The 22,134-nt window shown below is 38.2% G+C and overlaps 1 protein-coding gene across 2 annotated transcripts in view; it reads left to right on the top strand.

Annotated features, from left to right (window-relative positions):
- Positions 1-22,134, top strand: part of POLD3 (DNA polymerase delta 3, accessory subunit) — a 41,515-nt gene that overhangs the window by 4,641 nt on the left and 14,740 nt on the right. For both annotated transcript variants that reach the window (XR_009520279.1, XM_060017263.1), the window contains exons 3-8: positions 5,465-5,567; positions 9,707-9,746; positions 11,278-11,410; positions 16,185-16,449; positions 17,540-17,612; positions 20,642-20,807. Coding sequence is in view for 1 of the 2 variants with exons in the window: in XM_060017263.1 (XP_059873246.1) it covers positions 5,465-5,567; positions 9,707-9,746; positions 11,278-11,410; positions 16,185-16,449; positions 17,540-17,612; positions 20,642-20,807 (780 nt within the window). In the remaining variant the exon portion in view is untranslated. The remainder of the gene's footprint in view (positions 1-5,464; positions 5,568-9,706; positions 9,747-11,277; positions 11,411-16,184; positions 16,450-17,539; positions 17,613-20,641; positions 20,808-22,134) is intronic.

The raw sequence follows: 22,134 nt of genomic DNA, 5'->3' as shown, positions 1-22,134 counted from the left end.
AGGGTTTTGATTTCTCAGCATTCTTGTCAACCCTTTCTGTTATCTGTCTTTTTAAATTTTAGCCATCCTGGTGGGTGTGAAGCAGTATCATTATGGTTTTGATTTGCATTTTTGTAATGGCTAATGACATTGATCATCTTTTCATGTGCTTATTAGTCATTTGTGTATCTTCTTTGGAGAAATAGCTATTCAGATCCTTTGCCCATTTTTTCCATTGTGTTTGTCTTTTTATTATTGAGTTGTAAGAGTTCTTTATATATTCTAGAGACAAGTCCCTGATCAGATAATGATTTCTTTGCACTTCCTTGATGGTGCCCTTTGAAGCGTAAGAGTTCTTATTATTGATGATGGAGTTCAGTTTTTTTTTTTCTTTTGTTGCCTGTGCTTTTTATATAGTATCTAAGAAGGCTTTGCCTAACCCAAGTAAACCATGAAGATGTACTTCTGTGTTTTCTTCTGAGAGTTCTGTAGTTTTAGCTCTTAAATCAATAATTATCACTTTATTTAACATTTTTATGTATCTTGTGCTAATTATACTAAAAATGCTTCAGTCCTCACAATAAGAATACACTGTGTTGGTCCAAGCTTATTTATAAGTGAAGCCCTAAAATGTGTATAGGCTTACCTCATTTTGCTGTGCTTCACTTTACTGCACTTCGCAGATACCGCGTTTTTTTGTTTGTTTTTGTTTTTGTTTTTACAAATTGAAGGTTTGTGGCAACCCTGTGTTGACAAAGTCTGTGGGTGCCAATTTTTCAATAGCATTTGCTTATTTGTTGTCTCTGTGTCACATATTGGTAATGCTCATCATGTTTCAAACCCTCCACCAACAAAAGGATTATGACTTGCTGAAGGCTCAGATGATAGTTAAAACTTTTTTTTTTTTTTTTACGGTACGCAGACCTCTCACTGTCGTGGCCTCTCCAGTCGCGGCGCACAGGCTCCGGACGCGCAGGCTCAGCGGCCATGGCTCACGGGCCCAGCCGCTCCGCAGCATGTGGGATCCTCCCGGACCCGGGGCACGAACGTGTGTCCTCTGCATCGGCAGGTGGACTCTCAACCACTGCGCCACCAGGGAAACCCGATAGTTAGCATTTTTTAGCAATAAATTATTTTTCTATTTTTAAATTTATTTATTTTATTTATTTATTTTTGGCTGCATTGGGTCTTCATTGCTGCACGCGGGCTTTCTCTAGCTGTTGCGAGTGGGGGCTGCTCTTCGTTGCAGTGCACGGGGTTCTCATTGTGGTGGCTTCTCTTGTTGCTGAGCATGGGCTCTAGGCGTGTAGGCTTCAGTAGTTGTGGCTTGCTGGCTTTAGATCGCAGCCTCAGTAGTTGTGGCGCATGAGCTTAGTTGCTCCATGGCATGTGCGATCTTCCTGGACCAGGCTTGAACCCATGTCCCCTGCATTGGCAGGCGGATTCTTAACCACTGCACCACCAGGGAAGTCCCTATCAACCTTTTTTAACAGATGAGAAAACTGAGACTTAGAGTGTCCTGTCACCCTTTTTTTTTTTTTAATTGATCTTTGCTATCGTTTCCTTCATTTCTTTTTCATTTATTTCTGATCTGATTTTTATGATTTCTTTCCTTGCTAACTTTGGGGTTTTTTGTTCTTCTTTCTCTAATTGCTTTAGGTGCAAGGTTAGGTCACCCTTTTTTCTTTTAACTATAGTGAGAGCATTTAAAGTTTCACTGTTGGCACTGAGGGCAGTGACTGGGCATGGTTGTTACTATTTGCTTGGATGCAATAAAGAAATATTTTTTCAGTTTTTAGCATTATTTTAGGCTCTGTCATAAAACAGCAAACTTGACAGACAAGACCCTTCCCATCATTGACTTAAACAAGATAATTTCAGGTTATAAAAATGCTGTGAAGGAATTAGATTAGGGAAGACAATATAGGTATACACTGTATTCATCCTATGGGAAAATTATGGGTGGAACTGATCAGGAAGGATGAGAAGATGCGAAGGTATAGTTAATCATGTGTGTAGGAAGTGCATCTTGTAAGAAGTGATATGCATTGTTAGTCATATTTAAGAATACTTTGCGTGTTTTGTTGGTAAGGTGTTTGGCATAATCAAATTAGATGAACATGTCTTAGAGATTCAAAAGGTATGCAGAAATTTTTCTAAGAGTTTGTGCAGTTCTGACCATCTCGTTAATATAAAAGAGAACTGGGCCTGATTTGGGGAGATAAGTGCACAGAGGACAGTGACTATGATGATACAAGCAAGACTGAATTGTTGATAAATGACAGCGTGTTTCGCCAGCAAGCTCAAAACATCTTGGGCATGGTCCCTTCCTACCATTTCTTCTGCTAGCATGGTCCTAACTAGCATAAATAAACCAAAACGTTCATGACTCTGTGTTCCTCATCTTTCCTAACATAATTGCTGCATGGAAGGACACACTAAAGAGAACAAGATAGAGGAATCAACAAAAATGTTGGGTTTTTTCCCTCAAGATGTGTATAGTCTAGTGGGGATGTCAGATACATAAACTAAGTAATTGGAATACGGTGTGGTAACTATAATAACAGATATGGGCTAGGTCCTGTTAGAACTTAGACGGCAAGGGTGCCCTGCTGGCCTAGTGGTGTTAGGGAAGGCTTCACATAGGAGGTGATAACTGAGCTGCTATCTTGATAAGGAATTAGGTGGATGAAGTCTGAGAAGAACATTCTAGGCAGAAGGAGGGGCATACAGAAGAGCCAGGGGAACTGCAGAATATTTCATAAGGCTGAAAATTGTGTGAGTGTGGGAGAATGGTGAGAGATTCAGAACAAGAAATGTCTTACATGTCACTGATAGACCTGTGGAGTTGCTCCTTAGGGGATGGGGTGCTACTGAAAACTTTTGAACAAGGAATAATACTTCAGCTAAGAATAATCAGCTACTTCTTAACAGCACTTAATGACTAATAGGTATCTCAGATTTAACATGCCCCAAAACTTAACTCCTAATTTCTCCCGCATCGCCTCCTTCTCCTGCTTTTCTCTATCTCAGTGAATGACAGCTTTATTCTTTGAGTTGCTTAATCCAGTCATCTTTGATTTCTTTTTCTCTCATACCCCACAGTCAGTCCATCAGCAAATCCTGTTGTTTCTCCCTTTAAGATGTCCCCAGAATTCATCCACTGATTACTGTCTCCATTGCTACCACTGTAGTCTGAGCCACCATCATCTCTAGCCTAGATGATTGCAGTAGCCTTGTAAGTGGTCTCCCTGCTTCCTTCCTTGCCCCTTAACAGTATATTCGCCACACAGCAGTCAGGAATCCTCCTAAAAGATGAGATCATGTTGTTTCTGCTCTAAACCTTCTGAGGACTTCCTTCCTACATAGAGCCACAAAGCCCTACATGTCTGGTGCTTGGCTCTCTTCTTCCCTTCTTCCTTATTCAGCACACTCACCTCTTTTCCGTTCCTTGCACCTTGCTTACATTCTTGCCTCAGAACCTTTGGATTTGCTGTACTTTCTGCCTGGAACATTCTTCCCTGAGATATTCACATTGGCGGCTCTGTAACTTCCTGCAGGGAAGGAGTCTTCCCTAATCATATAAAATAGCAAAACTTCTCAGGCACTCTCTATTCTCCTAATCTTTTTTTCCCCCCATAGATTTACTACCATCTGACATATATTTACTTGTTTGTTTATTGTATCTCCCTTTTCTGCAGTGCAAACTCTGAATGGGTAGAAACTTTGATTGCTTTGTTCTCTGCTCTATCCCCAAGGCATAGAGCATGAAGTAGCCACTCATTAAGGTTTTGCTGACCGAATGACTTGATTTGCATTTTTAAAACTTCACCTTGGCAGCCTTGTGGATAATGAATGGGAAGGTGGTGTGAGGAAGGCATTGACACTTGGAATTGAAATAGTCCAGTCAAGATATTTGGAGGGCATGGAGTCAAGAATTACTTGGGATGGAAAACGGACAAGATTTGGCAACTCACCGGACTGGGAAAAGTGAGGGATAACGACTCCCAGATTTCTGGCTTGGGTGGTTTGAGCAGATGATATTGTTGTTGGGAGTAATTGAAGCCATGGGGATGAATGAAATGGATCAAGGAGAAGATTTAGTAAGGTGACCAATCATCCTGGTGTGCCCTGGACTGTTGGTTTTAGAACTAAAAGTCCATGTCAGGAAACCCCTCAGATCCAGGCAAACCCAGATCATTGGTCACTCTAATATATATAGAGAAAAGATAGCTGAAGACAGCCCCAGCAGTACAGAAAAGGAGTATGTAGTCAAGTCTGTGCAGGAAATGGATCAGAGGCAGTTAGAGAGGTGGCAGGAGACTCAGTGAGGCATTGGATCAAGGAAGCTAAGAGAGTAGTCAACAGTGTAGGTTGAGTTTCCCTTATTCTTGCCAGAAGTATGACATGTCATAGAGGCTCGGGACATGTCATAGAGGCTCGGTAAATGTTTCTTGAAATAAACGACACAAATGATGTCTCTTGGTTGATGTTTTTGTTAAACTGTAAGTTATTGAGGGGAATCAGCTTCTGATATTAAGTGGATCATAAGGATAAAAGTGAATTTAGGAAATGTTATAAAAGCAACGTTATTTCTATATTGAGTGTTTGGCAGTCTCAGGTTAATGAATACTGGACAGTGTGAGTAAGCTGTTACATTTGCAGTTTTGAAACAGCATCGATTCTGAATGATCATAAAATTGGAACTTCAGAGCTGTACACTTACAATCATCTACATAGTGGTTCTTAACGTTCTGGAGTAATCCTTTTGCAAATCTGTTGAAAACCTTGAACCATCTCCACCCTCTCCCCTCTTTCCCTGCCAAAAAACACCTACATTTTGCTTACAGTTTTGAGGGATGGAGGCTTACGTTCTTTCTTTTCTTTCTTTCTTTTTTTTTTTTTTTCTTTTTGGCCGTGCCGCGAGGCATGTAGGATCTTAGTTCCCCGACCAGGGATCGAACCTGCACCCCCTGCATTGGAAGCACAAAGTCTTAACCACTGGACCACCATGGAAGTCCAGGATGGAGGGTTATGGATGGCCACAGGAATCCCAGATTAACAGAGGATTGCCAATCTTGTACAGCCCTCCCAAATTATACCTCAGGATAGAAAGAGGCCTAGAAAAACTAATTAATTTATCCAGGATCAAATGGCTAGATAGTGACTGAACTTATCCTTGATTGATTATTCTGTCCATTATATGTCATTGCCTCTTTTAGTGCAGGCTCAGTCCCACTTGACCAATTATTAGATTTCTTTTATTTCAGTTGCCTAGTCACTGTGCCAGCTCAATACAAGTTGACCCCAACCCCTATGTTCCATTCATCTTATTTTAACTCTCTGTCCAGGGACAGAGCAAAAATATTCTGTAGAATATTTGATGGACTGTCAGATTTAATATATCTAACTTTTAAGTCATGAATTAAGAGTTGATGAGGTAAACTTTTACTAATGACTTACTTGTGCCTTTTGTTTGTAACAGGATGCTGTATGATTATGTTGAAAGGAAGCGAAAGGAAAATTCAGGAGCCCAACTGCATGTCACTTATTTAGTGTCTGGCAGTCTCATTCAGAATGGACATTCCGTAAGTTCTCAGAATCTTATTATGAGTTTAAATGTGTTTGAGCTATAAATAGTGTTATATAACACAACACAGGGCAAAAACAAGATTCAGTATTATGGAAATTTTAAAAAGCTGCTTGAAGATGGTGATTATTTTGGGTTTTTAGACTAAACCTAAAACTCTTGAGAAGTTTGGCTACTATCTCGGCTGTGATACAGAGACTATCATTATTGTGCAATTTTCCTAGGCAACAAGACATTCGGAACTGCTTCTCTTATTCCTCTTTCTTCCATTTGAAGGTGTATTGGAGACAATGGTGGTTAATTTTCAGCCCGTTCAAATGTCAAGCCACAAACTCAGGTGTTCAGCAAGTACAATTTTTTTTTTTTAAGTGAACTTGATTTTAATCTGAGCTTTCGTCCCAGAAACTCTGCTGAGATAACTCCATTCCTTCTCCCGTACTAGACTGATCCTTGGAACTTTGATAATTCCTCCTCTTTTGCTTCCTTCCCCAAACTGAGGCACACCTCCTCTGTTCTTACTTCCCAAACCTCTTACCTGAAGGTTCTTTTGCTCCCATAGAGAATTTAGCCCAAGGATCAAGACTCCTTCTCAGGGATCCACTGATAATGTTTTCCTCTTCCCTTTTGACTTTCCCTAAGGTTCATAAATTCAGAAGCCAGATTTATCAAAATACTGACTGGATTTGTCTTGTATCAATAGAGTCCCAAGCATGTGAGATTCAAAACTGGAATGGCGATTTAGTAATTTACAAGGAGAAGCAAAACTGCTAGGGGTATCAGATCCTTATATTCTCTGACTAGCATATTCTGTTCTTGTTGGTAAGCTGTTTGGCCAGCCAGATGTTAATTAAGATATTTGCAAGTGTAGATGGAATCAGATGTCATTATGTATCTGAAACCAGATTAAGCACACCTGATTCATTTGCTCTCAGAAATAAACCTGACCAGAATCCTCTCCCTGTATGGCCCTTGAATGGATTCTGCCAAAGTTTGCATCTGGATGCCTTCTTTTGTTTCCAGGGTTAATCAGCTCCCTCTGTCTCTTTCTTGAGTTTAGTCAAAGCCTTCCATTTAGTCATAGTCAATTCTTGACCTGGGAATCACTGTGTACCTTGAAAGCAGTGGTTTCTATTCTTTTTTTGGTCACTGATTCCTTGAGAATCTGAAAGAAAAATGCATATGTTGACATATTCATGAAATTTTCAGTGTTCACAGATCTTTTGAACAAGGGTCCAAGGTTAAGAATTTATGTTTTAAGATAAAGTTGTAGATTTTTATTCTAACCCATATGATAGAGGTTCTTAATTTCAGATTCTTGCATGGTCTTTAGGGTTCAAGGGATTCTTGGGTGAACCCTTGAAAGTACATTCAAATTGTGTTCCTCAGTGCATTTTTTTGAGACCATTTTTCAAAAAGATGTGTAACCCATGATCAATTAAAAACTTCTGTGCTGTGGTTTGCTTGTACAAAGCCTTCTGTTTCTAAGTTTAAGAGGGCATTTAAATTCTGCCCAGCTTTTTTTTTTTTTTTTGCCCACCTTTTTTTAAAGCAGCAGAACGCTTTATCAAATGAAATCTTGGAATCCTAAAATATAAAATATATTAAGAGTAGGGTTCCTGTGGTTGAAGTGGTTGTGAGAATTTTAGAGCCCTGCCCTGTGGAACCCTGTAGAATTAATTACTGACCAAGTGTGGATGCTTATCCATGGTTTTTTCTTTTAAGAGAGCCAGGCTAAGAAAAGGCAGATTGTTAAGCATAATGTCAGGTTTTGTTCTTATTCTTTCTCATTTCTTTTTTAAGTTTTTTTTTTTTTTTTTTTTTGCGGTACACGGGCCTCTCACTGTTGTGGCCTCTCCCGTTGCGGGGCACAGGCTCCAGACGCGCAGGCTCAGCGGCCATGGCTCATGGGCCCAGCCGCTCCGCGGCATGTGGGATCTTCCCGGACCGGGGCATGAACCCGTGTCCCCTGCATCGGCAGGCGGGCTCTCAACCACTGTGCCACCAGGGAAGCCCAATTTAAGTGTTTCTAGAAAGAAAAAAAGATACATAGGCTTTGTATGGGTTTTTAAGCATACGAATAATTTCTATTTTTCCAACGATCATTATTGTAAAAAATGCTTGATAATACATAGAAAGTAAAAGCCTCCTTCTAATCTCATCCTGGAGAGTCTTCCAGAGAATTTTTGAAAATTTCAACGAAATGTTTGGTTGATTCTTTTAGAGGTTATTACTTGATCCATTCTTTATTAGGTCCCCCATTAGCTTTTCATCTAATGATTTTAGCTGAGATTGATTTTTATCATTGCCTAGATCATTAATTCACTAGGAGTTACAAAATAGTGATGTTCTAATTCTGTCATTCCTTCTGGATTTATTGGCTGGAATGTTTCTATAAAGAAGAACTTTCTCTCATCAACTAGCTATGTTTTCCCTTTTTCTTTAACTGATAAAAAGCTCTAGAGGCTTGCCCCCAGCCAGGCTCTGGGATTATGGATGCTGAACTCAACTCCTGTGTCCCCTTTAATAGGATCCCCCTGAACCATAGCTGTACTCTGGTTTACGTTGTTTTAGCACTGGCATTTCCACTGCGTTGTTTTAATGCATTTCTAATATCCCCTAAGGCAGCGTTTAGTCACAGTGAACTGTCTGGGCTGCGATATTTTCTCCTGAGGGTACCAATTATTGTTTTTAGGGCTCCTATTACATAGGTTTGAGTGATTAGTTTCTAATGCTCTTTTTCTCATAAGCTCTGTAATTTTTATTGTACAATTTTGCAGAACATGACATTTTTAAGAATGCTTTTTTTAAGAGAAAATGCATTATGAAGACACGTCAAATTCCCAGTTCAAATTTATAATTATATTTTTTAAAAACTTACTTGATTTTATATTGTTCTTTTTTCTTATGTTGTGAATTTTGGTTGTTCCTAACATTAAAATAAATATTTATTTGCTTTAGCCAAATATATGAGATTTAGAAAAGCAAACCCAACAATTTTACTAACCATATGATGACTGAAAACAGTTTAAGGTTTCTAGGTTATCCCGAGCATCACTCTGTTGCAGTTATAGAAATGTTTCTCTTTCCCTATTACAGCCACATGCTCCTACATTGATAGAGATACCTTAGTTTATTCAGCAGTCCCTTATTGATAGTTATTTGAGTTATTTACAGTCTTTGGCTATTACATATAGTGCTGCAGTGAATAGCTCAGTGTATATGTGTTTTGTATGTTTTTGCCAGTGTGTTTTAAGATTACGTTCCTAGAAGTAGGATATATATAAACTTTGTTGGGTATTGCCAAATACCTCTCCATTTTTCATTGCTACCAGCAATGTAGGAGAGCATCTGTTTCTACACAGCACATGTGGTCCTGTTTCAAGGGTCATCTGCATTTCTCCTCTGTGAACTGTTTCTTCATACCTCTTGCCGATTTTCAAAAGGATAGTTAGTCTTTATTTTCTCTATTTTAGAAACTATATATTAACCCTTTGTGATGTAAGTTGCAGATATTTTTCCCACTTTACCATTTGTCTTTTTATGTTGCTTAAAGTTTTTTTTTCATCATCCAAAAATGATTTTTTAGTTTTTATGGATTATTTCAGTTACTTCTGGATTTTGAATTATAGTCAAGAAACTTCCTCATTCTCAGGTTATATTAGATTATAGAAGAATTCACCCATATTTTCTTCCTGTGTGTACTATATATATATATGTTTCATTCTTTACATTTAGATCTCTGATCCATTTAGAATTTATTTTTTTTGTATGGTGTGAGAGATCCAATTTTTATCTGGTTCCATATGATTATACAGTAATTCTCATTACATTACTTAGTAAAAAGTCCTCTTTTCCTCTTTTTCCTCTTTTCCTAGTTTGAGCTGCTGTGTTTTTTTGAGTTTTGGGGGGGTTTTTGGTACTGATATCTACACTCTCTCACTTTCCTTAACCTGATTGAGAAGTTTCAAAGTAAGCAAGTTAAAAATGAGTCTGACTTTATTAAACTGTAACATACATTTTCAGGGGTACCTAATGTTGCTGATTTCATATCCAAGTGCAAATGAATTTTTGGCAAGGAAACGTTAAAATCGCAAGTTGTACTACTTTAAATACCAATGAAGTGTTATTTTGTTACAGTGCCACAAGGTTGCAGTAGTGAGAGAAGATAAATTGGAAGGTAAGTATTATAGCGATCTAGCAAATTTTTCCTTTTTTTAAAAAAATAAATTTATTTATTTATTTTTGGCTGTGTTAGGTCTAAGTTTCTGTGTGTGGGCTTTCTCTAGTTGCGGCGAGCGGGGGCCACTCTTCATCGCGGTGTGCGGGCCTCTCACTGTCGCAGCCTCTCTTGTTGTGGAGCACAAGCTCCAGACGCGCAGGCTCAGTAGTTGTGGCTCACGGGCCTAGTTGCTCTGGGGCATGTGGGATCTTCCCAGACCAGGGCTCGAACCTGTGTCCCCTGCATTGGCAGGCAGATTCTCAACCACTGCGCCACCAGGGAAGCCCAAGTTTTTTCTCTTATGGCATCAGTGTCATTAACATCTCATATACATTTAGCTGTTTTACTGGAGAGCCATGTATTCTTTTTATTAGTAATTTCTGAAACATGTTAAAATATGATACTACACTAATTTCCCATTTTTAAGGCCAATGGCTGCTGACATTAATAAAGCACTTTTATCATGGGATTTCAAAACTATGACAGACATGTAAAAAACTATTATGAATACCATATGGAACACCTCATCAACTGTCAAAAGACAATGGTCTCTAAATATTGTGTTGTATTCCATAACAGTTTTTTTAGGAAGAAAATTAAAGAATGCTTTTCTGAAGTCAGAAGAACTTAGTATAACTTCTAAATTAAATTCGTCTACCCATTTCAAGACTATTAATGCTACTGTTCTATTTTTTAATACCCAATTCAAAGGAATTTTGTAATAGTCAGCCACATGATCTTGGATTATGTCTCAAGACAAAACCTGCAGTGTTGTACTTCGTATATAAAGATGCCTACCAGTGGAGTTGTTTTCTTATAAATTAACTTTGAGGTATTTAAAATGGTGGAAATGTCCAATATTTTCTTTCTGAATTCCCACAGTGGTAGATTTATTCATTCAGTAGATACATAGTGAGTATCTACTCTGTGTCAAGCTCTGTGCTAGGCACTAGAGACTTGGAACAAGTTAGGCATGGTCCCTTCCTTCATGGAACCTAAAATTTGTTCTTGTGATGTTCTTTTCTGTATTTCCTCTGCAGACTCATCTGGTTAGTAGTATTTTTGTTATATAGAGTTTCTTTTTGTAAACTAAAATTGAATTATATAAGCGAGACTTCTCAGAAATTACTTATTCCTCAGTTGCTATGTTTATATGCTAGAGTATAAGATTCTTCCCTGACTGGGGGGAAAAAAAACCCACATCATAGTATCATCAATTATTCATTAATATTTACTGAGTGTCCACTGGATGAGTGATGCCTTCACAGTACTGTACTTAGAACTGACTCACCACCACCTACCTTTCATAATGTCCTTGTCACAGACAGAAGAGTTGATATCATACTGTATATAATACTGTTTGGCCTTTTAGAGCTTTTTGGACCACCACAGATTACAAATGGTTTTAATGCAGAAGGGTTTCTTGTTAAACTCCCCACATGCTATGAAGTTTGTGTATTAACAGACTGCTTTTCCTGTTGACTTGTAGCAGTGAAGTCCAAGCTAGCTGTGACTGCCAGTGTACATGTGTACAGCATCCAGAAAGCCATGCTAAAGGACAGTGGGCCTCTGTTCAATACCGACTATGACATCCTTAAAAGCAACTTGCAGAACTGCAGCAAGTGAGCTCCTTAATGTTTCTTGTGGGCTTCTTTACGAATTGATTTTGTAAGATGTTTACACAGTGGCTGCCTCTTAAGAGTGAACGCCAAGTCTAGTAAAACCCCATTTATCTTGCAGTAAGACACATGCCTGGTTTTATTAGTGCATCATAAGGTGAAAAATAGCAGCTACAACCCATACTGAAAACCTCAGTAGACTCCCCATAAATCTATTTCTCATGTATTTATCCTGTCACTACTACCAGAAATGTTGTTTGTTGGGCCCCCTCATTACTCCTTTACCCCAGTCTCTGCTTGTCTAAATCCTACCCATCTGTCAAGAGCCAGTTCAAATGTTATCCTTCAAAAAACTGTTCCTAATTTAATATTCCTCTACCTTCCATCCAAAATCAGTTGATCTTCCACAGCCAGGATCAGATCTTGTTCATCTTTTGTATCTTTCACAGCACAGGGAGGAGGTGGACTATAATGCACATGGGTTTTGGAAATTGATGATCATGGGCTTGATTTTTGGCTTTGTTGCTCATGGCCCAGGAGCTTTGGACAAGTTACTTAAACTCTTTTGAGCTTTGGTCAAACGCCTACTTTGTATGGAAGGTTCAGGCCAGATCCCCAGACATATAGTGAACACCTACTACTTTGATAGGTACTAAGCAGAATAATTTGAATTAATTCAACAAAGATCTGATGAGTATGTGTGACATGCCACATACTATAGAGTGAATATGGTCCATTACCTGCTTGATGATCCTATGGGAGGCAATTACAGTATAGTGTGACAGTGCTACAATATGAATAAGAGTGTGGGAGGATATTGGGGGACACTCATCCCCCCTTTTTGGTTGGGGTGGAGTGAGGAGTCAAGACAGAGGTGGCTTCTTGAAGGGTACGGCATTGAAGTTGAGGCCTGAAGGCCTAGTAGAAGTAGCCAGTCAGAGGGAAATGGGAGAGTAAGGACAAGGCTGAGAGAACACGTGGTGCTTGTGCAGAACCACAGTAGTTTTCTACGGCTGGAAATTAGAGTGAGAGGCAGAAAATAATGATGCAAGGAATCAGACTCTATGCTTGACTACTAGGATAAAGAGTTGAGGCTTTATTCCAAGGGCACAGGGGAGCCACTGAAGATTTTGAAGCAGATGATTGAAATGATGAGAATTGCATCATAAAAATATCACTCTATGATGGTGAAAATGGATCTGAAGGGAATAATCTGAAGGCAAGGCCATCAGGAAGGAGAACTGTTGCAGTGATTCAAGGTGGAGATGATAGTTACCTGAAGCATAGTAGTGGTGTTGGAAATGGAGAGGTACAGAGGTTAAAGGGCCATACCATCAAAACCTGGATGGTGTAGTAGTGGTTAGGGACCAGGAGAGTGTGTATGGTGGGGATGGGGGCGGGGTTCATGGTGTTAAGGATGATGGCCGTGTTTCTGGCTTGAATTGCTGGATGGATAATGGTACCATCACTAAGAAGAGGAACATATGAGGAGGAGCAGGCTTTGGGAGAAGGGAAAAATGATGAATTGGCTTTGGACATGTTGAGTTTTAGTACCCTGTGGGGAGTCCAAGTGGAGGTGTCCTTTGCAATAGATAGGGGAGTCTAGAGCTAAGGAGAGAAATCTGAGGGTAAAGAGAGAGATTTTGGAATCAGAGAAAATAGATAATTAATTGGGCTACAGCAGTAGATACAGTCATGCAGAGAGAATGCATAGACTGAAAGAAGGGCAGAAAGTTATTAAACTCTAGGCACAGTTACTAGCAGTGTAACCTCTTGGGCAAATTATTTAACCTCTCTGCTTGAGTTTCCTCATCAGTGAAATGAAACTAATAAAATTAGTATCAGCCTCAGGGTTGTAGAGGTTTAAATGAATTAATATATGTAAAGCACTTAGAACAGTGCTTGGCACACAGTAAGCACTATTTAAGTGACAGCTGTTTTTTAAGGGGTGGGCAGAAAAGAGGGACCTAAGAGGGAGCAGCCAGAAATAAGAGGAAAATCATGAGAGTGTCTGGAGTTCTAAAAACTAAGAAGAGAGTTTCAAGAAGGAGGGACTGGTTGACAATATCAAACCTTGCTGAGAAGCTGAGTAAAACAGGAACTGCAAAGTGATGGCCTTGGTAACAGCAGTTTCAGTGGAGCAACCAGCTTCTGGTCAACTGGGTAGATCGGGATATAAGGAAGATAGCAGATAGGGACAACTTTCCAGGAAATTTGACGGGAAGATGGAGGAAAAAGAGAGGTAACCTGCTACAGAGGAATTGAGGCTCAGGGAGGATATATATACATTTTTATTTATTTATTTATTTTTTGCGGTACGCGGGCCTCTAACTGTTGTGGCCTCTCCCGTTGTGGAGCACAGTCTCCGGACGCACAGGCTCAGCGGCCATGGCTCACGGACCCAGCCGCTCCGTGGCGTGTGGGATCCTCCCGGACCAGGGCACGAACCCGTGTCCCCTGCATCGGCAGGCGGACTCCCAACCACTGCGCCACCAGGGAAGCCCTATACATTTTTAAAGTTGAGAATACCTTGAACTTATATTATTAGGAAAGAGCTATAAAAAGAAGAAATGGTTGAAGATACTCGGGGGGGGATGGGATAACTGATAAAGTTGGGTCCTTGAGGAGAAATAGGTATAGGATTGCCAAAAATAATTTCTGTAAGTTCCATGAGCATAGGGATCATGTCTATTTTGTTAACCACTGTATACCCAAAATGGTGCCTGGCAAATGGTAAGCATAAAGTAAATAATTGTTGAGTGAATTAATGGTAGACATTGGTTCTTTTTTTTCCTTCAGCTCAAAACCTTGAGTATGATAGACACACAAATATTTATTAGATAAATAATGAATATACAGCTAAAGAGTAATTTATGTCTGGTGTCTTTTAGGGAAGGATTATAAGAAAACATTAACACCCAGATATGTTTATGTAAGTTGTATTATTAGATTTCAAAAATAATCTGTATTAAAATCTAGTGGTATGTCAAACTCTAAAAATCAATTCTGTTGTATCTAGTAAGTAAGCAAACAAGAATAAAAGTGACTCAAAAGTCCACAATGAAATTTGCCTAGGGACCGCTAAAATAAACATGACAAGTACAAATGTGATAGTAGGAAGCACTTTAATGAAACTTTACTTAAATATTTAAAGTATCCTCAGTAGAAATGTGAGGAATTTATCTCCAGTAAAGAAGTTTGTATTTGGTCCTGAGAATCATGGGCCAACTGAGATCTGACACATTGTTTCATATGTTTTAAGAAGTGTTGTGACAGGAAGAAAGTTGAAATTTTAGATTGAGCAGATTCTTCTCTCTTCGGACATGTTCCCAGCCTAACCTGGTCTCTTCCTCATTGCCAATTCCTGGTCCTGACCCTAAGGTGTGGAATGTAGACCAAATGGAGAAAGAGTTGTCTCGGGGCCAACTTTAGATGTTGACAATGAAATAAAACATTGCTCTGTTTCCCTGTACATGGAAGCACTGCAGGGCCAGAGAGGAAGAGTGGTGAGTGAAAGGAAATGATTTCCGTCTGTTCTTAACTCTGATGCACAAAATATTTGTGTTAATGTGGAGTTTTCTATGTGGACTGTAATAAATCAGTGGAAGGTTTTTGGAGCTGTGGACTCTAGCTCAGGGCTGTTCAGCCTAAAGTTACTTCAGAAATTAAGTGATATTATCAGGGATTTTTTATCTTAGGCCAGTTAATCTCAGAGTTGTGCCTGGTTGATCTGTAAGATAATTGCTATCACCACATAGTTTCTTAACCTCCATCTTCTCCCACCCCAAGTTGAGATGATACACTAAAGAAAGGAGAGAAGCCAGAAGCCTCACTTTCAGTGACTTAAATAATCTTTCTTTCAACCTGTATTTCCCTGTGCCAGGTCTTGTACTGGGTGCCTGAAATACAAAAGGTGAATAATATACTTACCTTCAAGGAGCTCTTACCTACCCTCAATAAGCAAAAGACTGAGGGAAATAAAATATTCTTCTTTGTTAGGAAACGTTGGAAAACTTTGCTTTAAGTACAACTGTTTGACAAGGCTGGATCAGTTACCCATTCACAATGTAGGACATTACATCATGGATTTTTGTGAAACAGGCGCATCTACAATCATTAGAGAAGAAGAGATGAATGTTCCCTTTAATACGTCATGCAAATTGTTCCAAATTTCTTCACTTAGCTATGGGCATACTTGTCTGGTGCTATTAGTTGGGATTATTATAAATTATTAAATAAGTGACTTTAAAGGACCACAGGTTATAGAAGCCAGTGGCTCTGTTCCCAGCTTATTCCATGTTTTAAAGCATGATCCATTCTGGCCAGGAGAGTTGCCAGGAAATTTGTTAATATTTAAAGCTCTTAATTTTGATTCAGTCAGTATTTATGGTATTGCTAGCCCTATATGTTGAAGGTCTTTAAAAACAAGAGATAACCATTTGGTTTACCAAAGATGGTGAAATTACTAATGTTTTATTATTGTTTGGTGTATTCTTACTATTTTGAATTAGGATGCTTTTATCAAAAAAGCAAGAATACCCATATGGCTTGGTAGAAGACACCTTCCAATCTTAGTTTTATTACTAACGAGATGTATAATTCACTCACTCCTCTCCAGTACTTGTTGCACAAACTAATTTCTAAAATGCATTCTAGTTCTAAAATTTTCTAATTTTATAGTATTAGGGTTAGAAAGTATTGTGGGGAAGAAACAAGAGTTTAAAAATAAGGTTTGATGTTGACATCAATTAATTTAATGTAACATTTCTGTCCTCAGGTTTAGTGCCATCCAGTGTGCAGCTGCCGTCCCTAGAGCTCCTGCTGAATCCTCATCTTTTGAAAAGTTTGAGCAGTCAGATCTTCCGGTATCACCTGAGCCACAAGCTAGTAATGAGTTGACCACCAATGGTCATGGCCCACCTATCCCCAAACAGAGTTCCCAGCAGCCCAAAGGCATCATGGGCATGTTTGCTTCTAAAGCTGCTTCTAAAACCCAAGATGCCAACAAGGAAACCAAAACAGAGGCTAAAGAAGTAACGAATGTAAGTCTTCTTTAAAAATATGCTTTTACAGCTCAGAATGGGTAACTAGAAAAGCATTTAATAATTCCAGTGGTAGTAGTTTAATTATTTAAGGTTCTGATATTTAGTTCTGTTTTTTCTGCTTTATTGTAAATCCTTTAGTTCTTGATACTCTCACCTGAAGTAGTCCTTTTTCTTTTGATAATGCTTCTCACCAAGCCTCAGATTCTCCTGTAAAATGTAATGCCTGCCCTGTACACATCATAAGCTTATTGTGAGACCCAGTTGAAATAATGCAAAGAATTGTATATTAGCAGTATGTTATTTGGGAACATCTATATTTTGGGCTTTGCCAGTGTATTTAACATTCTCATTCTATTTAATGAATTTTTCTTGTTTTTTTCTTTCATCCCTTTCCTTAGTTTTTTATTGTTCAGTCATCTCAACTAACTTAAGTGCGTTGACTTAAGAAAAGTCTCATACTATTAAAAATAATCTAGAAAAGCATAATTATTGCCATTATTATTATTACCATTATTGTCATTTTAAAGCTTCCACTTTGGGAAAGGAGAGGAGAGGGAGAGGGAAAGCACTGACAATTATAGGACTCCTACTGAGTGCCAATAGTTTGGTCTTTGCTTAAATCCTCTTATCGCTTCTGTGAGGGAGACATTATCATTATCTTGTTAAGTAATTTGGATGTCATATTGCTATTACGTGGTGGAATCAGCATTTAGCATTCCACTTAGGATGATTACAAATGTAACGTTTTGGAGGTTTTTCCCCATTTTGTACCATGTTGCCTCTGATGTGTTTTAATTCTGTCAAACTAAGTAGTTTTTAAATGTACTCTAAATAAGTTTAGCCATATTCATGAATAATAATTTTATAAAAACCAGGGAAAACTAAGCTTTGGCGATTAACACCAAATACTATCTGGTCTGGATTTGTTCTTATATCTAGTGCCTACACGTTTTGGCATAATAATATAGAGACTGTATGATCATGAGAGTGTGCTCTTCTATTGAAGAGATTTTTTGACTGCTACTTGAAGAGCAGCCTAAACATTAGAAAAAAAAATCATGTGTGTTTTGTTTTTCTATGCTTTTAGGCATCTTCGGTAGGCAACAAGCCACCAGGGAAAGGGAATGCGATAAGCAATTTTTTTGGAAAAGCTGCTATGAGTAAGCATGTTCTTACCTTCCTTTGACTAATATATGAATGTTAATATAATAACATTATATCTGAGGTGAAAGCCACCTTGTCCAGTTTTTAACCTATCTAACACACTCCCATGTGGCATTCCCGCATCCTAACATAAACTTGTAGTATACAGATCTATATGTTGATGAATATAACCAACTGGAACAATAGATTTTATGGGTGAGCTGGGTTCAGTCGAGATATCCTGGAGGGTAGTTTACTTATTTCTGTTTTTACTTCCTGCCTTGAAAAGAGAATTAAATATTTGTTTTATAGTGTTCTTGAAAATGGGTGTTTAAAATAAAAGAGAAGTTTATTTATAATGGCCATTTATAAATATTTACTTTTTGAGAAAGCAAATCTCCTTTATTTAAAAAAATATATTTAACCATTGTAAAGTAATTATACTCCAATAAAGATGTAAAATATATATATATAGAGAGAGAGAGAGAGAGGATTTTTTCATATAGAAAGAACCAATAACTACATATTTTTGTACTTCTCATATCAAGTACACATCCCCTGGGGGTATGTGGCCAGAATACCAGGAACAATGCAGGAGTTGCAGGATAATTATGGCACACTTCTTGGAGCATAGCACTCTACAAAGATTTTGTGGGAAGCAGTTTTGTTACATGCTTATGCAAGTAAAATTAGTCAGAAATCTGCTTTTCTGTGATGGTCAAAATGGTAGTTAGGGGACAGATTGGGGTAATAGTTTTTTTTATTTGCCATAAAAGCTATCAGAGGGCTTCCCTGGTGGCGCAGTGGTTGAGAATCTGCCTGCCAATGCAGGGGACACGGGTTCGAGCCCTGGTCTGGGAAGATCGCACATGCCACGGAGCAACTGGGCCCGTGAGCCACAACTACTGAGCCTGCGCGTCTGGAGCCTGTGCTCCGCAACAAGACAGGCCGTGATAGTGAGAGGCCTGTGCGCTGCGATGAAGAGTGGCCCCCACTTGCCACAACTAGAGAAAGCCCTCGCACAGAAACGAAGACCCACACAGCCATAAATAAATAAATAAATAAATTTAAAAAAAAATTGGCTTGCACAAAAAAAAAAAAAATGCTATCAGAGAACATCTTTATGTTCTGAAAAAATATTGAAAATTTGCTACTTTCAGGTTATTGGGAGGCATGATTGTATTACTGCAGGCACAGTGCATAAGGAGGGCTCCCTACTTCTGTGAAAATATGTCATGCTAATGTCACTGGCCTGCACGCCTGGTGCTAGTCCACTATACCCAATCAGATTGTGTGGTTTCTTGGCAACTTTGATGGGGCCCACATGTTTATTTGTTGTTGTTGTTTTTAATATGTTTGTAACCTTAAAAGCCAGTGAATTTAAAAATTACTATTATTTCTAAAATACATAAAACATGACTGCAAATTGTAAAAGTCAAACAGAAGTATACATTTATTTATTCATGTGTTTATTTAGCAGATATTTATTGAGCACCTACTACATGCTTGGCACTATTATGCACTAGTGATACAATGCAGAAAATGTCCTCATGGCCCTTATATTCTACTGGAATAGAAAGACAAATAAATACAGAAAAAATAAAATACTTAATGATTGTAATAGCTAGGCAGAGAGTAACAGGATATTATGATAGAATGTAATAGAGGGAGGGGGGAAACGTGGATAAAATAAAGGAATGAAATATTCACTTAATTAAAAGAATGGCTTACAAAGCTGATTTATTTAACAGATGTTTTTTTCAAGGCTTAATGTTTAGAGTAAAATTATGAATGTTTTTATTGTATTTGACACATGACAAGATCACTGCAATGAAAATGAAGCTTTAGAGCTGGATGAAGAGTTGATTGTTGGTATTTGAACCATTTAAAACTAGATGCCAGACAATAACAAGTGTTAGCAAGAATGTGGAGAAATTGAACCCTCATACATTGCTGTAGGGAATGTAAAATGATGTGCTCACTTTGAAAACAGTGTGGCAGTGCTTCAAAAAATTAAACATATTTACCCAGCACTTCCACTCCTAGGTATCTACTCAAGTGAATTAAAACTGTGTGTTCACACAAAAACTTGTACAAATGTTCATAGCAGCATTATTCATAATAACCAAGAAGGTCTATCATGTGATGAATGGTTAAATGATATGTAATATATCCATATGATGGAATATTTTTCAGCCATGAAAAGGAATGAAATACTGATACATGCTACAACATGGATGAACCTTGAAATGTTATGCAAAATAAATGAAGCCAAACACAGAAGGCCACATGTTATATGATTTCATTTACACAAAATGTTCAGAATAGGCAAATCTATAGAGACAGAAAGTATATTAGTGGTTGTTAAGGGATGGGTTGGAGAGTGATGGCTAATGGGTACAGGGTTTCTTTTAGGGGTGATGAAATGTTCTAAAATTGGGTGGTGGTGTTGTTGCAATTAAAAACCACTGAATTGTATACTTGAAAAGGGTAAATTTTATGATATGAATTCTGTTTCAGTAACAAAAACCTTAATGCTTTATATATTTCAAAAAATTATTGGTGACAAAATTAAAAAGTCATCATCTGTTATCATTCTTTGCTTAAAAAGGTGTTTCATATTTTTTTGCATATACAAAGGAGATGCTTTTCTGTTTTCAGAATTCATAAGCTGCACACTCTTGGGAAACATCTTTTAATCGCTCTGACTCTTAATTTCCTCATCTAACAAATGAGAATGTTGGTACTTCATAAAGTTGTATTCATTTTTTTCTAAGTGCTACGTTTACTATCATTTGGCTTGGGGGCTGTGATATAATGAGGGATTAGCAGGAGGCAGAAATGAAAACAGTTATAGCTAGAGTGGTAGTTGGAAAGGAGAAATGTTCTCTGAGTAGACCATGAGCTCTGTTAGGACAGGGACTGTTTTTTATCCCTTTAGCCCCTGTGCCTAATATATTACCTGGCACCTAGTAAACTGTCAAAGGAATGATAGATTAATATTGCACGATGGGGTTATATGTCGTCTGCTATACTTTATTTACAGATAAAATTAAAGTCAATTTGGATTCAGAACAAGCAGCGAAAGAAGAAAAAAAAGTGGAGCAACCTCCACTGTCTGTCACTGAACCAAAGCTGGCAGCCCCTGTGGGCCTGAAGAAATCTAGCAAAAAAACAGAGCCTGTTAAGATGCAGCAGAAGGAAAAAAAAAGGTAGGAAAATTTTGTTACTTGTGGGGGAAGAGTGTCTTTGCTGGGGGTGAGAAGGTCTTTTTGGGCTTATTGACAAGCAGGGAGTTTTCAGCTGAGCACTAAATCCTACTAGGGATAGCCTTAGGGATACAGCTGCATAACCAAAATGAAGAGAGAAGCTCCATAGCTTGTCTAGTGAAGCAGAACTTGAATCAGCCAGTTCAGATGATTTAGGGCCCAAAGCCAGTTTTTTGGGCCCCATTGCGTTTAAATTGATTGTCTTCTCCTTTACTTCATTTTATATTTGTGGACATGGCATAAGTGTGCCTGATTGTATGTCTCTGTGTCTGTTTTTCACCTCAGATTGCCAAATGAGGGGTTACTGTTTCCAGTGAAATTTAAGAGAAAAAGTTCTTTGTTTTCTTTTTATATCAATGAGTTTATTTTTCAAGTGGTAAAATGTAATTAGAAAAGAAAATAAAAAGCACGCAAGCTGTTAAAAATGAATCCAGGAATTTGAGACACTACCTCATAGTTGGTAGGAGCTAGTCTGTTGAAAGAAATTCTAAAGGACACTGTCAGCACTGATAGGCCTAGACATACTTGACTTTTGTGGCAAGATTGGGGCTACGCTATTAGAAAACATCAACAAAATGCTGACGTTTCAGAGAGTCAGAGCTCTCTGTCCAGTGGGCCTCACCTCCTAGGAACATGTGATAGGGATGGATTAAAATGTTTCTAACGATGGGTACGACACTCGCTGTTGATGGTTATTGCCAGGAATGCATTCAGGATTTCACCACCAAGTAGGACATTAACTGTATGTTTTTCGTAGATGCCCTTTACCAGATTCAGGAAGTCTTTTCTATTCCTAGTTTGCTGAAATGTTTTATGAATGGGTGTTGAATTTTGACAGATACTTTTTCTGCATTTATTGAGGCGATCGTATGGTGTTTCTGTTCATGTGGTGGATTACACTGACTGGTTTTCAAATGTTAAACCAGCCTTGCATTCTTGAGATAAACCCCACTTGGTCATGATGTATTATCCTTTTTATATATTGCTAGATTCGATTTGTTAATGTTATGTTAAGAATTCTTTGCATCTATATTTATGGGGGCTATAATCAGTTAATTTCTTGGCTGGTAATGTCTTTGTCAGATTTCAGTATCAAAGTTATGCCCATTTCATACAATCAGTTGAGAGGAGTTTCCTCCTCCTCTGTTTTCCAAAAGAGTTTGTGTAAGGTATGTATTGTTTCTTTCATAAAAGTTTGATAAAATTCACCAGTGGACCCAGGCTTGGAGTTTACTTTGTGGGAAAATTTTTATTATGAATTTGATTTCTT

Source organism: Delphinus delphis, chromosome 8 (genome assembly GCF_949987515.2).
Source record: "Delphinus delphis chromosome 8, mDelDel1.2, whole genome shotgun sequence".
In the NCBI taxonomy this organism is placed as follows: Eukaryota; Metazoa; Chordata; class Mammalia; order Artiodactyla; family Delphinidae; genus Delphinus; species Delphinus delphis.
Note: the sequence above shows the minus strand (reverse complement) of the source record. Positions and strands in the feature narration are given on the sequence as shown.